Source organism: Diabrotica virgifera, chromosome 8 (genome assembly GCF_917563875.1).
Source record: "Diabrotica virgifera virgifera chromosome 8, PGI_DIABVI_V3a".
NCBI classification, from domain to species: domain Eukaryota; kingdom Metazoa; phylum Arthropoda; class Insecta; order Coleoptera; family Chrysomelidae; genus Diabrotica; species Diabrotica virgifera.
The window spans coordinates 218,134,759-218,152,578 of NC_065450.1; the positions used below are offsets into that span (position 1 = coordinate 218,134,759).

The 17,820-nt window shown below is 32.2% G+C and overlaps 1 protein-coding gene across 2 annotated transcripts in view; it reads right to left on the reverse strand.

Annotated features, from left to right (window-relative positions):
* The window catches only part of LOC114336492 (juvenile hormone esterase-like), a 60,444-nt gene that overhangs the window by 8,050 nt on the left and 34,574 nt on the right, over positions 1-17,820 (reverse strand). For both annotated transcript variants that reach the window (XM_028286876.2, XM_028286870.2), the window contains exons 7-9: positions 11,028-11,208; positions 5,060-5,229; positions 188-305 (exon numbers count right to left, since the gene is read on the reverse strand). In XM_028286876.2, the coding sequence (XP_028142677.2) occupies positions 188-305; positions 5,060-5,229; positions 11,028-11,208 (469 nt within the window). The remainder of the gene's footprint in view (positions 1-187; positions 306-5,059; positions 5,230-11,027; positions 11,209-17,820) is intronic.

Genomic DNA, 17,820 nt, shown 5'->3' on the forward strand with positions numbered 1-17,820 from the left:
ATTCAGGTAATGTACTACCATTGATTTATTAGCGTAAACTAAAAATCATCCATCGTATCATGGTCTGACTAGAATCTTATTTGTACCTACTTCGGATATCATATTTTATTTATTTTGTTCAAGGGATTTGATATGTTTGATATAGGTATATGAATAAAAGTTAGTTCTTTCTATTTTTCGAACTTACCTTGAGCAGTACTATTCTCTGGCATCCATGTTAGCTCATACAGATATACAGGTACGTGCCTAGATGTGCTTTCAGCTTGACGTATTGCTGCTCGTCCAAAAACTTCGTCACTTGTAAACTAAAATTAAATTGATGATAAACTAAAATGAATAAACATTTTTAATTTCGTTGCAACCCCAAACTGCAGTCGCATTGTATTTCTAGTTCAATCAGAGAGTACAGCAAGTAACTCTACCGGTTTCGGGGCTTCTTAGCTCCTCATCAAGAGATACATATGCTCTTCTCTCTGAATGAACCAGGATAATACAGCGAGAGCAGTCACGGATTGCAACGAACGAAATGTCAGGGATGTCTTAGCGACATCTGCTAGAAAATAGTTTAAGTTTTTAATCTAATAGCACATAAAATGATACCATTTTATATCCTACCAGATTAAAAACAATGGAAAACCTTCTCTGGTTACACCATCCGAGGATTCTAAAAATGCAAGCCATGCGGATTCTGAGACTATAGGAAGATGAGGGAATTTTACAAATTATAATTCCCATCCCATCTGCTCAGGCGGTAAATTTCCAGCGAGAATGGTTCCCTCAGTACTCCAAATAGAGTAAAAATATAAATTAACCCTAGAAGCTCACACTTGGGTGTGAGATACCCATCGCGACACTTAACTGCATGTAGCTTGCACAGCTGCATTTCAATCAGTCCAGAAAGCCACTGCGCATCCGCTAGGAAAAATATTCTAATTCGGATTTTTTGCACAATCTTACTCAAAAAGGACTCCTTTTAACAAATTTGCATGTTGCCAGGACCAAAAGGTGGTCGAAAATTTTTTAAACGTTTTTTTTTTGTTTTTTTCCTAAACTTATTTTTTTTGCATGGAAAAAAGTTTTTTTAGGTTTTTTGGATCATTCCAAACAGAAAAGGTCTTTAGTGACTTTTCTCTAAAAATGATAGTTTTTGACATATAGGCGATTAAAAATTGAAAAATTGCGAAATCGGACATTTTTAACCCTGGAAAACTATGTCAAAAACTGAAAATTTTAATGTTGCCAAGGTAGGTAGATATTCTTTAAACATCGATTGATGAAATCCCGAAGAGTTTCTTGCAATACAATATTCAAAACACCTTTGTTTTTTAATTGCTAATCAAGCGTGCGCGACACTATTTTCCACCGACAGTATGGTGCAAATGAAAGGAATAAATTCGTTATTTCGTAAACCGGCGACTTTAAGGAAAAATCCCGAAACAGGTCGATTTTTATTTTTAAGTTATGATATTGTGGCATATATGGTATACTAGTGACGTCATCCGTCTGGGCGTAATGACGTAATCGATGATTTTTTAAATGAGAATAGGGGTCGTGTGGTAGCTCATCTGAAAGGTTCTTCAATTCTCTATTCAGTAATGTAAACATTTACATAATTATTTATACAGGGTGTCCTTCTACTTCTTTTTTTTGTCAAATAATTTAATTTAATAAAAATTTTTTGGACACCCTGTATAAATAATTATGTAAATGTTTATATTACTGAATCGAGAATTGAAAAACCTTTCAAATGAGCTAGCACACGACCCCTATTCTCGTTTAAAAAAATCATCGATTACGTCATCACGTCCAGACGGATGACGTCACTAGTATACCATATATGCCATAATATCATAACTTAAAAATAAGAATAGACCTGTTTCGGGATTTTTCCTTAAAGTCGCCGGTTTACGAAATAACGAATTTATTCCTTTCATTTGCACCATACTGTCGGTGGAAAATAGTGTCGCGCACGCTTGACTAGCAATTAAAAAACAAAGGAGTTTTGAATATTGTATTGCAAAAAACTCTTCGGGATTTCATCAATCGATGTTTAAAGAATATCTACCTGCCTTGGCAACATTAAAATTTTCAATTTTTCACATAGTTTTCGAGGGTTAAAAATGGCCGATTTCGCAATTTTTCAATTTTTAATCGCTTATATGTCAAAAACTATCATTTTTAGAGAAAAGTCACTAAAGACTTTTTCTGTTTGTAATGATCCAAAAGACCTAAAAAAACTTTTTTTCATGCAAAAAAAATAATTCTAGGAAAAAAACAAAAAAAAAACGTTTAAAAAATTTTTGACCACCTTTTGGTCCTGGCAACATGCAAATTTGTTAAAAGGAGTCCTTTTTGAGTAAGATTGTGCAAAAAATGCGAATTAGAATATTTTTCCTAGCGGATGCGCAGTCGCTTTCTGGACTAAATGGTAATGCTGCTTTATGTAAATTCAGTCTCTAGTCTGCCAAGGACGGGTGTGTAGTTGCGGTCTCATTTGAGCAATATTTCCAATCACGAGAATTTATTGAATTAATTTATATGCTAGGGTATGTAGCACCCATGTGTGAGGTTTGCGATCAAGTGTGCGTTCAAGTTAATGACCTAACAACACAACATCCCACAAATTTAGTAGGGTGTTATTTCTGCAAAGGCAAAGATGGAAAAGCAAAGCGTGCATGCTCGGCTTGCTATAAAGCATAATGCATGGAGCATAGAGCCACACTGTCTTATGAATGTAGTTACTAAAATGTGTGAAACTGAAATACCTGGCTAAGAATGAATATGAGTTCTATAATCAAAAGGTGTTATATTTTAGTTAGAAAGACCATTTTGTTGTTAAATTAAATTAAAATATTTTGAATTACGTTTCCGGTTTTTTAGAAAATGTTTTTTAATTATTTTTAGGTATTTTTAATATTTTGTTCTTTTGTGTTACTACAATTAATAGAGAGGAAATAAAATTATTGATTTAATTATTCGTATGTATTCAATAGTCATTAGAGAGTCTCTGGAAATCATAAAATATTTACTTTTTTTTTTATTTCTTCACAAAAAATCATTGGGTATCTGACATCCATGTGTTCGGTTTATGTAAAAAAATAGGTGTGATCTTCCAGGGTTAAAAATGAATATACATTTTAAATTTCGTTGCAACCCAAACATCATCCTCATTTTCGTTCAACCTACAATTGTATTTTATTTCTAGTTCAATCAGAGAGTACAGCAGGTAACTCTACCGGTTTCGGTGCTTCTTAGCCTCTCATTAGGAGATACATATGCTTTTCTCTCTGAATGAACCAGGATAATACACCGAGAACAGTCTCGGATTGCAACGAACGAAACGGCAGGGATGTCCTAGCGGCATCTGCTAGAAAAAAGTATGCAATAAAATTAAACATTTCGTATTAATTTGTTTACCAGACAATTGGACTTGGTTTTGAGTCAGAGCTCTCCACGGGCCATTCTGACGAATCCAAGAGGAGGAAATGTACGTAAACGGATGGTGGTGGTCTCCATCCATTAAATCTTAAACTGTCTTTACCTTAGTTCTACCAACGAACATATACTCTACTAGAATGGTACTGCCCTGTAACGTTTTAGCATAAGATTTTGCGTTCCAATTGAGTAGGTGCCATGGAGGTGCATAAACCTGACAACGACTATGGAGCTTACGCGATCTCACCACCGCCCGCACTGCGGCCTCAACATCCCTCGTCAACAAGACTGCTTATAAACGTGACCATCTGTTCCATATAAAAGCTTCTTCTAGGAGCTATATATTCTTTGGTTCTACTCACATTTTGAGTACTAGAAAGCAAAAATTCGTTGGACTTTTACCTATATAAGTAGACGTTGCGTTGTCTATTCATTTATCGTTCCGTTTGCCTTGCAAATTGTAGAAGGCTCGGATTCAAGTTGTTACAGAGCCTATTTTACTTCAAATCAGACCCGAGGCACTACACAATTTTCGGGCTCCTAAATATAATTTAATAATAATAATAACTTTTTTAAATGTTATTAATTATTTAATAGAAATATAGTTGCACCACAAATTTAAATTTTTAATAACAATAAATAAAATTTATATTTAAACCATTAAAAATTGTTTAAATATATATGTTATTTCCTTTTCTAAATAATTTGGTGCTTGAACTTAAATGATAGACCGTTCTTAGACAAAAATTTAATGGTTGCTATTATTAGTTGAAGAACCAATGTTCCTTTTTTTTCTAAATATTTTTTTCCATTAATGTTACAATTTGTCCAGCTGTACTACTTCTCTTGACATACGTAACAATTAACAATTGATTAAAAATGTTCAAGGGATCGCTCATGTTTCATGTTGAATAACTGTCTTCGTCGTGTTGATATTTTTTCAGTAGTTATACCCTCGGAAGTTAGAAGAACAATTTTTGTGGAAAACAGTTTATGAACGTAACAATAAACACGGCTACATTTATTTTTCCCCATTAGCTTTCGTTTTATAAAAAATCACACTTGGCAAATGTCTGGTTTTATTATTATCTAATTGTGTAACACACTCTCTAATTTTATCAATATTTTGATTCTGTCGATTATTTATAAAATATTGTTGAAATTCCAGATTTAAATGTTTTGACCAATATCCTATCTCGCTAGGAAAAGAGTTCTTGACATTGTCGTTTTCTATAGGAGATGACGGAGATGTACTTGTACCAGGGAAGTCGCTTGAATTGAAAATCAACAGTGGAGTCATCATTTATCATTTCCTGTTGGTAAAATGAAAGAATTTTGAAAATTTATTTTGTTATTGCAATAAAAATTTTTTTGGTGATCTTTCCGGGCCTCATTAAAATGGGGGCCCGAGGCAAGTGCCTCACGGGCCTAGTGGTAAAATAGGCCCTGAGTTGTTACCAGAATTTTGCTTTCCACCACAAGAGATCTATAGTATAGTGCTTCTGTTCTATAGATTGGTCGTTGTTAAAATTAAATAAATCATATTTAGTATGTTCTGAACACGATTTTTTCATAGATTCATCTTCGCACAAAAAATATCAAAGAATATGAGGTATTCACTTACCGTTATCAATGCATTTCTATCATCCGTAAAAGAAGAAGAAGTATATAATGCTTTTAATTTTTTACCAACGTTTTCTCTGTCTTCTTCAGCTACATTAAGGGCTTCTGCTACATTTGCTGGATTTTCATCTAGTAATTTGGCTCTTTCTTCGATATTTTGTTCTCCAATTTCTAAAAAAGAAAGATATTTTAATTCATTAGAGACGTAAAAATATCAAGAGATATTTTATTTTCAACATTTGAGTTGCAAAGTTAAAACTAGTAGTCAACAAAGTTTGAAACACATATAGTCCAGGGCGCATCTGTTTTGAGATGGACGTTGAGAGGTGACTCAAATTTTTTTGCAGAAATTGCTTGAAAATAACTTAAATAATAATATTTGAGTTATCCTCCCACTCAAAATGGTCCGGAACATTGTTTAAATAATCAAAATGTCAAAATATGAAGGAAAAATTCGATTTTTTTATTGGTTTTTTGATTATAACTTTAAAACTATTCATTTATGAGAAAAGTTGTATGGACATAAAAGTTGCATAATTAAATTTCCTACAATATAAAATTGGTTAAAAATTTAAAAAATAGTCACCCTTGTTGCGAAATAGCAATAATTGCGAAAAAACCATACAAAAACAAGTATTGGCATTTTACGTTTTTCAACCATTTATGCTACACTTAGGACCTTCATATTTTACCCAAAAAAACTTTATGATATAGTAAAATAACACTGTAAATTTCATTAAGATCGGTTTAATAGATTTTGCAAAATAAATTTTGCAATCCAGCTTTCGCAAAAAAAATTCATTTTTTTTAAATGTTGCAGGACTGAAAATGAAGCAGATAGCAATTGAATTTTTTTTACTTATAGAAATGTACTGTACCTTTCATTTGCAATTTTCAAAATTAAAATCGATTAATTACCACGGCGTCAGGAAATTTTTTAAATAAACATTAATTTTTGGTGCTACGCGCAGGACAGCAGTGTTCGATTCACACAAGTTGATTTCCAACAACATTTCTTCCAATCTTTATCTAATATATTATTTTCTTACTCTATATTTTGTTGTATTGTAATATTTTAATTCCACAAAAATCAAATTAATTTTATTATTGTTTGTTAAATATTGTTTAAACAATTGCATATGTTTAAAAATAATAAACTTTTATTCTCTAAGTTAAAATATATGAACAAAGAAAATTTTTGCTAAAAACGTGTTATATTTCAAAGGATAGAGTATGTGTTTTTATTTTGCAATAAACAAATTTATTTATTTATATCGAAATGTAATAAAAATTAAAATGTATCCGTCATTATCAAAGGTTAATGGAATGCCCAATCAGATCAAACTATCGGCTGTCCTGCGCGTAGCACCAATAATTAATGTTTATTTAAAAAATTTCTGATGCCGTGGTGGTCAATCGATTTTAGTTTTGCAAATTGCAAATGAAAGGTACGGTACACTTCTATAAGTAAAAAAAATTCAACTTGCTATCTGCTTTATTTTCAGTCCTGTAACAGTTTGAAAAAATGAATTTTTTTTGCGAAAGCTGGATTGCAAAATTTATTTTGCAAAATATATTGAACCGATCTTAATGAAATTTATATGGAAAATATATGGACAGAAGAAATAGAGAAATTAAAAATGGAAATAAACATCGAGAAAAGTAAAATAATGGTCATCGGCGAAAAGGAAGAAAATGAAGTAATTATAAAATGCAAAAATACTCAACTGGAAATAGTTACAGCATATGATTATCTTGGAAGTATTATTACCAATGATAGGAAAATAGACCTCGAAATAACAAACAGAACTAAAAAATCAAATAAACTGTACTACGCACTAGCGCCAATTCTGAGGAAAAAAGAATTGTCCCACGAAACAAAAATTAAAATATATAATACGATTGTGATACCGACGATACTGTATACAAGCGAAAATTGGACTTTACAGAAAAAGCATAATAGTAGCATAAATGCAATTGAGATGAGACATTTACGTGCTATAGCCGGAAAGACCAAATGGGATAGAATAAGAAATGAGACAATAAGAGGGATAACTAAACAGGAACCAATAATGGATAAAATAATAAAGAGGCAATTAAACTGGTATGGACATCTGATGAGAATGAAACCTAGTAGACTAGCAAGGAAAATTCACGAAACAAGGAATATTACAAAAAAGAAAAAAGGCAGGCCGAAGAAAAAATGGATACAGCAAATAGTAGAAGCAGGAAAAATCAAACAGAAAACGTTAGAAGAAATGAAACTAATAGCACAGGACCGAAAAGAATGGAAGAGATGGGTGAATATGTAGCTAAATTAAACCCAAATCCGACACCTGAAAGGGTATAAGGAAGGGGAGAAAGAAAGAAAGATGCCGTGGTAGTTAATCGATTTTAGTTTTGCAAATTGCAAATGAAAGGTACAGTAAGTACACTTCTATAAGTAAAAAAAAATTCAACTTGCTATCTGCTTCATTTTAGTCCTGTAACATTTTGAAAAAATGATTTTTTTTGCGAAAGCTGGATTGCCAAATTTATTCTGCAATATCTATTGAACCGATCTTAATGGAATTTACAGTGTTGTTTTACTGTATCATAATGTTTTTCTGGGTGAAATTTGAAGGTCCTAAGTGTAGCATAAATGGTAGAAAAACGTAAAATGCGAATACTTTTTTTTGTAGGTTTTTCTCGCAATTATTGCTATTTTTCAACAAGGGTGACTATTTTTAAAATTTTTAACCAATTCTATATTGTAGGAAATTTAATAACGCAACTTTTATGTCAGTATAACTTTTCTCGGAAATGAATACTTTTAAAGTTATAATCAAAAAACGAAGAAAAAAATCGAATATTTCCTTCATTTTTTGACATTTTGATTATTTAAACAATCTTCCGGACCTTTTGGAGAGGAAGGATAACTAAAATATTATTATTTGAGTTATTTTCAAGCAATTTCTGCAAAAAAATTTGAGTCACCTCTCAACATCTAAATGTACTAATATTTTTACAGATGCGCCCTGGTCTAATATACAAACTGAGAAATACAACTTGAAGTCTACCTCGTTTTCTCTTTCCTTCTGGTTGCAATTTTAGTATTTCCTTTCGTTGACTTTCATTCTATTGATTCTTTGTATATGTCCAAACCAGATAAGTTGTTTTGTTGATAAGTCATCTGTGATTGTTAGTTTAATTCCCGTTATTTCTCTAAAGCCGCGTCCTCACTGGTAAATATTTGCGACGCACCAGCTGTTCGTCGCAAATATTTGCGTGCTCTAGGTAAATTTTGCTAATGTGGACGTGTTCGACGCATAAATTGGACGCAAGAATTTTCGAAGAACACAACGCATGCGCTTCGGTTGTCGGTTTTTAAGCTGCGTCCTCACTGGTAAATTATCGTGCGTATTGAACTAATGGTTCGTCGCAAGAATTAGCGTCGCAAATTTTTACCAGTGAGAACGCTGCATAATGCGTTCGTTGATAGTCTCCTTTCTTATGTATAGTAGAATAGAATAGAAATATGCTTTATTGTCATGAAGAATTGTACAATTTTATCGACAAAGCTTATAAAAAGTCAAGAAAACAAAACAATAACAATCCAATTTACTAAAATTACATAAATCGTCAATATATTTACAATAATAACAATAATAATCAAGTTAAACATAAGTAATCAATTGCAAAATTTAAGTAAATTGCAAATTCTATCTAGTCTACTAGTTTATTGCAGTCTACCTAGTAATTAATAAGTTTAAAAGTTAAAATACTACTTGTGCAAAGGGTACTGTAATTTCTTAGTTATTGATTAAGAAAATCTTCTACTGAATAATATGGTCTTTCAGATAGGTAGGCTTTTGTCAGTTTACGGAATTTGGGGAAAGATGCTGCAGATTTAAGTTGTAGAGGGAGATGGTTGTAAAGTTTTTTTTGCGGAATATAATATAGATTTCTTTACTAACTCAGAGGACGGGGTCGGCATATAGACGTCAAACGTAGAATTTCTCGTGAAGTAGTCATGATTAGGTCTTGGTGGAAAGACATGTAGATGTTTACGAATTAAGCAAACAGTTTCTAAAATATACAAAGATGGAAGGGTTAAAATTCTGTGATCTTTGAAGTAACTTCTGCAATGTGTTGTTCTTCTGAGGCCAAACAGATATCTAATTGCTCTTTTTTGTAATTTGAAAATAACATCGAATTGGGCAGCTGTACCAGAACCCCAAAAAGGAAGACCATAACGAAGATGTGACTCGAATAAAAAAAAATATGTTATTTTGGAAGATGCTAAATTGAGTTCATTCGAAACAGATCTTATAGTATAGCAACCTGAGGATAGTTTCCTCCTTAACAAATCGATATGGTGGGACCATTTAAGGTTGCTGTCTAAAAAAATACCAAGAAATTTTACAGAATCAACGGTATTGATCTAGCTGTTATTAAGAGGTAAGGGTTGAAGGACTCCTTTATCAGACAATGCTACTGTTTTATCTACGTTAAACGAGAGTAAATTAGAGTCAGACCAGGTTTTTATTGTAAGTAGATCAGAAGTTATAGTAACATGAAGAGTTGCAATATTTGAGTTGCTCCAAGTGATACTGGTATCATCAGCAAAAAGAAAGACTTTTCCATCGATTTTTAAACTAGTGATGTCATTAATAAAGATAAGAAAAAGTAGAGGACCCAATACTGAACCTTGAGGTACCCCACATACAATGTTTTTGAGACTAGAGTCTGTATCATTTGCTCTAACCAGTTGTTTCCTATCATCCAAGTAAGATTGGAACCAATCTAAAGAAATACCTCGTATTCCGTAGAAATTTAGTTTTCTTATCAAAATGTTATGATTTACACAATCAAAAGCTTTGGCGTAGTCACAAAAAACGGTGGCAGTGTGAAGATTATTGTTCAGTGCTTGATAAACCTCATGTAGTACAGAAAAGATGGCATCAGTGGTGCATTTATTATTTAAAAAGCCGAACTGATTTTGTGATAAAATGTTGTTTTCAACTAGAAAGGACATAAGTCGGGCTTTTATGAGTCTCTCAATAATTTTGGAGAGTACCGGTAGTAGTGCAATAGGTCTATAATTGCAGGTATTAGATATTTTACCACCCTTACGAAGAGGAATAATGATGGCTGTCTTCAGGCACTCTGGAAATTTACCTTTCTCAAAGGAATCATTAATTAGTGAGATGAGGACTTCTAACACATTTTCTGGGAGATTAGAAAAAATTTTTATCGATAGACCATCAGTACTACAGGAGGATTTGCTTTTGATACTATTGATTGTTTGGATCAGTTCAGATTTATCGACTGGTTTTATAAAGAATGAATTCGAGACCTTTCTTGAATTAGGGAGATAAGCAATGGGATCTTGTTGTGGCAAAATAGTTGATGTAATATTTTTACTCACATTAACAAAGTATTCATTTAGATTTTCAGGGTCTGGAAGGGAAATTGTTTTAGCAGTGTAGGTTTTATTTTGAAGATCGTTTATTATGGACCAAGTTTCTTTTGCAACACTTTTTGAGCTTCCCAAACGGTTATGGTAGTAGTCTTTTTTAACTGATTTTATAAGTTTAAGATAGGTTGCCCTGTACTTGGTGATATATTCAGTGATAGAGACGTTGGTAGTAAATTTCCTGATATAGAGAAGAGAACGCATATTCTTGGAAGATATTCGGATACCTTTAGTAGTCCAGGGTTTGTGATGTTTTGGCTTACTTGCAATTAAAGGGAATGCTTTATTGAAGATACAGACAAGCTTATCCAAAAAAGCACTGAAATTATTATCCACCTCCATAGCAGGAAAGCGTCACTACTGAGATATAATGTTTCCATTCCATAGGAATTTCGCTTATGTTTATGATTTTATGTTAGTCTTAAAAACCATATATCAAATGAGAGCAAAAGATACATTCAAAATAAATACAGCAACAAATTATTTTTATAAATAAAGAAATTGTACTTACGTCTTACGAAAGTCAAAGATTCTTCAGAATTGAAGCCGATGAGAACAGGTACTAAGTTAAAACGGCCGTCCAATAGAGCAGCATGCATTGGTTCCGTTATAAAAGCATCATCGTTGTCATCCTCGATAACGGGTTTAAACGTCAAGCCATCCATAAAACCAGATGTGACTCCAGAGGTGAACTATTATCAAATGAATTGTTTGTATGTGTTTAGAAATACAGTGATGAGCGCGCTAATAACCGGCAGAATAACGTAAAAGATGGACAACACAATGCGTTGTGAAATAAAAAGAGATAAAACTAGTAGAGGTGGGAAATTACAAATAGAAACCTGTACATTTTAAATTATATTAATATTAAGTATTAATATTGAGAAGTAGAGTCAACTAAAAGTGTCACAGTGATAGTTGCCAAACTCGACCGATACATCTAAAGGTGTGAAACTATCAATTTAATATAAGTTTATAGGTTACTATTGATAATTTCCCACATTTACTAGTTTCATCTCTTTTTATTGCACAACGTATTATTACGTTTTCCATCTTTTGCGTTATTTTGTCGGTTATTAGTAAAGACTGGATTATATGCAAAATGCATATGCATATATATGCTGCATATTTCTCATGTTTTTCATAAATGCATATGCCTTGCATATTTGGAGATTTAAGAGCATATAAATGCATATTTTGATGGGAATTTACTCTACCCCATTTAAAAATAAGGTATATATTAGTAACATCAACATCCATTAAAATAAAATGTGAAAGTAAATATTTTGCTGTTAAGCTCCTTTGTTGTTGTACCCATAAACATAATGGGCGTTATTTATAGCTGCAGGTATCATTATCCGGATATTTAAGATTTATAGACTTCTCAGAATTTACAAATTACCTAAGTAAATACCGATTATATTTTGAATAACATTACAAATATTACCTGTACTTTCTGCTGGTGTCGGCCAACTATGAATTATTCTGGGAAAACCAACCAAAACGAAATTTTAAGCATTTTAAGGGTAGGATAGATTATTTTATTTTATGAATGGTTAGTCTTAAATCAATCGCCGATTATTCAACTTTTGTGATTGCAAGTTATTGACTATACTGTGTAAAAAAATCATTTTATTATTATTGTGAAAATGCCTAAAGTAGCAAGGGAAAAATCAAGTCTTCTCAGAAGTTGGATTGGAAGTAACAATCATCTAAAAGTTATCGACAGTGAAAGTATGTTTTGCACCATTTGTGATAAAAAGGTAAGTTCTCCACTTCAATAGATTTTTAAACTTATCAAACTTCTTTGCACATCTATGTGTCTGTCTATTCTAAAATGACAAACCGTCCCATTTCTTCAAAAACTGTTTTTTAAAGTTCGCAACGGTTTGGCTTATACAGAGCGAGGTGTTGAGAGTGGCCCACCCTGTATACTACGGTACACTGACTGTACTTTATTGTTTGACGATTTCAATTTCACTTTGAGAAATAAAAAAAAATTGGGGGAGGTTTAAAAAGTTTGATCATTTTAATGTAGGTATCTATTTACGAAAACATCTAAAACATCATTATCATTATATTCCAGATTCCATGTCAAAAGAAATTCCAAGTAGTTCAACACATAAAAACTTCACTTCACCAAACTAAGCTATCAAAAAATGATAATAAACCTCGCCAGCAGATTCTACAGAACAGTTTGCAGATTCAGAATACGTCAGTTGGGCAAGAAACCTTTGCAAAGGATTTATGCCATTTTTTTTTGAACTGCAATATCCCTCTGCACAAGTTAGAACATAAATCGTGTCAAAACTTTTTAAAAACTTATTGCAAGATTAAAGATAAACCAGCTCAAATACCAAGTTCTTCAACTCTTCGGAAAAAATATGTCAGTGCATGTTACAAAGATGTGATGACGAGTATTAAAAATCAGTTAAAAGCCGAATATCTTTGGATTTCCGTCGACGAAACAACGGATACAAAGGGTCGACAAATTGCGAATCTAATTGTTGGAGTTCTTAACGACTCTGGCGATTTTAAAAACTCATACTTAATTAGTGTAAAATGTTTGGAAAAAACAAACTATGCTACAATAGCTAGATTTGTTAACGAATCCCTAACAAATTTTTTTTTACCTGATCAAGTACCATTTGAAAAAATATTATTAATGCTTAGTGATGCCGCCTCATATATGATGAAAGCTGCATCCAATCTTAAAATCTTTTTCCCTAATTTAATTCACTGTACATGTTTGGCGCACGGCCTAAACAGAGTTGCAGAGAAAGTTAGAATTGAATTTCCCAATGTAAACACCTTAATAAATAATGTAAAAAAAGTATTCCTGAAAGCACCACTACGTGTACAGGTATATAGGGAGATGCTTCCCGATATTCCTTTACCACCAGAACCAGTATTAACCAGATGGGGAACTTGGCTTAAAAGTGCTATATTTTTATCTGAACACTACGACGACATCAAAAGCGTTATTTCAAGTTTTGATCCGACTTGTACCGCTATTGATAACTGTCAAAATATTTTTAAAGAAAAGTCTATTAAAAATCAATTGTTGTATATAAAATCGAATTTCGATATCATTGAAAGTTCAATTACAAAATTAGAGGCTCAAAATTTATGTCTTCACAATAGTATGTCTATTGTTGATTCGGTTAAACAGAAAATAACAAATCTGAATGGGGAAATTGGAGTAAAAATTAAAGATAAACTTGATGACGTTTTAAACAAAAATGAGGGTTTCACTTTATTGCGTTCAATAAATAATATAATCAATTTTGGAAACTTCGATGAAAATATTAATATGGATCCGTCTCTAATAGCAAAGTTTAAATATGCCCCAATTACATCTTGTGACGTTGAGAGATCTTTTTCTGCCTATAAACAAATATTAACAGATAGAAGACATAATATTAGTTTAGAAAATATGAATCAATATATGATTATTTATTGTAACAATAAAAATATGTAAATTTGTTTTATTGTACTCTTTTTATAATATTAGTTTAGAAAATATGAATCAATATTGTAACAATAAAAATATGTACATTTATTTTATTGTACTCTTATTTATCTTGTGGTCAAAATAAAATATTTTGCCGTTTTATTTGTCACAAAACCTGAAGTTAAAAAAATATATTAAGAAATAATAATACAATTTGGTTTAAATTCAAACCTATTTATTTATTTTTATTATTTTTTATTTATTTATGTATTTAACGTAAACCATAAAATTATTCATATAAAAATAAGTGCATATATAAATGCATATTTGCATGTTAATTGTGCATATTCAGCTTGTTTTAAAATGCATATTGCATGCATATTTTAGACATTTTTTAGTGCATATTTTCCAGTCTCTAGTTATTAGCGATTATTAACAATTATTCATCCGTGTTGGAGTCAGAAATCAGTCTAACAACGCTACACACGTCCTAACGTGATAGACCAAGAGGCAGCACTGAAAAATCTATTTGAATTTACTAAAGCTAGATTTTTCACAGTTGATTACTGTGAGTGTGTAGAGAAACATACTGCGGTCGGTCAAGCGAAACGTAGAACAGGGGTTACTGAGAGGGTATCAAAGTTGCTTTCCTACGAAGGTAATTATTTCCATTTACTAAGGCTGAAAATCAGTACACACATTCTAAATTAAATATAAATAAAAGTTATTATAGTCGGTCAGCTGTATGACGGGACAGAGCCGGTCGATCGGCCCCAATAGTCGATTGAGGAAATGAAGCATTTTGGCTCGCAATTTTTTTGTCCAGCATGGATTTACTTGAAATTTTCACAGAGGATCCAAGGATCATTTTCTATATCATGCCGCTATCATACGCTAAAATAAAACCTTGGGGGTGGTTGCCACCCCATCTCGTGGGTGGGAATGTTTTATTACATTTTAACCATGCAATGCGATGGAAAAGTGATTCTAAGAAAAAAATGTGTTTGACATTTTCTTCGTAAAACTAATATTTTTTGAGTTATTCGCGCTTGAAAATAACAGTTTTTCGACGAAAAAATCGACTTTTTTAGAGGGTTTTTGTATCTTTTAGTAACACACACCAAATTCTTTTCCTCTAATATCTTTAAGACCAATACAAACCGAGATACGGCATGTTAAAGGTTAGCTTTTTTCGTCAAATGCACAATTTGAAATATTCAAAGCCAAATAATGGAAAAAATTTACATTTTTCGAGGAAAACTTAAATAATCTCTTTTCAAGGATACAATTAGACCTTTAAAAAAAATAATAAAAAGTTTCTAGCATAAAAATTAAGGCACTTACAAAAAAAGTCGGTACCTGCTCTTCTCTACGAAAAAATCAGTGAAAACAACCCCCTAACTACCTTCCTAATTCAAAATTGGTCTTCACCTTTCTGTAGTTCCTTTTATATTTATATTATCAATACACTCAAGGAGTTTGACCTATTTAAAATGCCTAAAATTGAAAAATTGGTTTTTTGTAATTTGGTATTTTTCACCTTTTACTTCAAAATTTCTCCGAAAATACTGAAGATAACAAAAAAATTATAAACTACTAAATTAGAGCTTTTTTAATGACTAAAATTACCCTGTGCATAGATTTTCATTACAGTGAATAGTTAACCAGATATAGCTGTTTAAAACCTCTATTTACCAGCAAACACCCCCTTATTCGAGCCCTTTAAACCCGCCCCAATTAAAAACTAAGGTATCTTACGGAATTTAATTTACACAGTCTTATAGCTCTTTAAAAATCCTACAAAATCATTTTTGAGGGGTCTCATTACTGAGAGGGTATCAAAGTTGCTTTCCTACGAATGTAATTAAACCCATTTACTAAGGCTGAAAATCAGTACAGAGTGAGATATAATATTTTTCCAAAATTAGGCATTTTAAATAGGTCAAACTCCTTGAATGTATTGATAATATAAATATAAAAGGAACTAAAGAAAGGTGAAGACCAATTTTGAATTAGGAAGGTAGTTAGGGGGTTGTTTTCACTGATTTTTTCGTAGAGAAAAGCAGGTACCGACATTTTTTTGATTATAAGTCGCTTAATTTTCATGCTAAAAACTTTTTATTATTATTTTTTTGAAAGGTCTAATTATATACTTGAAAAAAGATTATTTAAGTTTTCCTCGAAAAATGCAAATTTTTCCCATTATTTCGCTTTGAATATTTCAAATTATGCATTTGACGAAAAAAGCTAACCTTTAACATGCCGTATCTCGGTTTGTATTGGTCTTAAAGATATTATTGGAAAAGAATTTGGTTTGTGTTACTAAAAGATACAATTTTGATATCTACAGTTTTTTTGATTAAATGCATATTTTTCGAGGTATTCTCAAAAAACCCTCTAAAAAAGTCGATTTTTTCGTCGAAAAACTTATTTTTAAGCGCGAATAACTCGAAAAATATTAGTTTTACGAAGAAAATGTAAAAAACATCTCTTTCTTAGAATCACATTTTCCATCGAATTACATGGTTAAAATGTAATAAAAAATTCCCACCCCGAGATGGGGTGGTAACCACCCCTCAAGGTTTTAGCGTATGATAGCGGCATGATATAGAAAATGATCCTTGGACTATTCCCTACCTTCTGCGAAAATTTCAAGTAAATCCATGCTGGACGAAAGAATTGCGAGCCAAAATGCTTCATTTCCTCAATCGACTATTGGGGCCGACCGACCGGCTCTGTCCCATCATACAGCTGACCGACTATAATAACTTTTATTTATATTTAATTTAGAATGTGTGTACTGATTTTCAGCCTTAGTAAATGGAAATAATTACCTTCGTAGGAAAGCAACTTTGATACCCTCTCAGTAACCCCTGTTCTACGTTTCGCTTGACCGACCGCAGTATGTTTCTCTACACACTCACAGTAATCAACTGTGAAAAATCTAGCTTTAGTAAATTCAAATAGATTTTTCAGCGCTGCCTCTCCGTCTATGACAAATTTGTCAGGATGTTAGAATAGCAAGACTACCCGATAAAGTTGGTCAGCCTGACTGTCAGAACTACTCATTTTTGTCGTGCGACAAGCTACACACGCTCCAGCAGTCAGATCCAATGTTGTCAGTCCCGATAGTCAGGTTCTTTTGTCAGAGAGTGTCTAGATCAGTGATACTCAACCTGCGGCCGCGGGCCGCATGCGGCCCTCTAGCGTTTTTTATGCGGCCCGAAGGCTAACTAAAGGGCCCTGTGATCAAACTATTCGTCAAATTACACGTGTTTTTTCAAATTATTTGATAGTGTGCCGATGTGTTTGGGGTGTGTTTGGGACTGAGGCAGACAATTGAATGACTTTAATTTTAAATTATATTGAAATTTTTAAGAACTCTGATTAAAGAGCAAGGTATTATTAAGTTTTAATAATAAATTATTAAAGTTAATGAACAAATACTCATTTTCAAAATAAACAATACTTATTTAGGTACTGTCAAACTAACGTCAGAACGTGTATGTATCGATCTGTAAATTGGTGCCGAAATTTTTAATTATTGCTGTAAATACTAGTTATCAAAATTAGTTTTCGCTCAAATAGTGACTAATAACAATTGTGTTACGTGTTAATCATCAAGAACAAGCTGTAACTTCGGCCAGTAAGAGATGTTTTACTTAATAATCTTCCAACTTAAACACATTCAGTGTCAAACTGTCAATAGTTTTTCACTGTTGCTATCCCGTCCCAATGGACGCCAACGGTTAGGCAACCAGTATTGCAGTGATGTATCCAAGGTTATCACTTATTTCCAGACATCCAAAGCGTTAATATAAACAAATTCAAGTTACTTTTGACTACATGA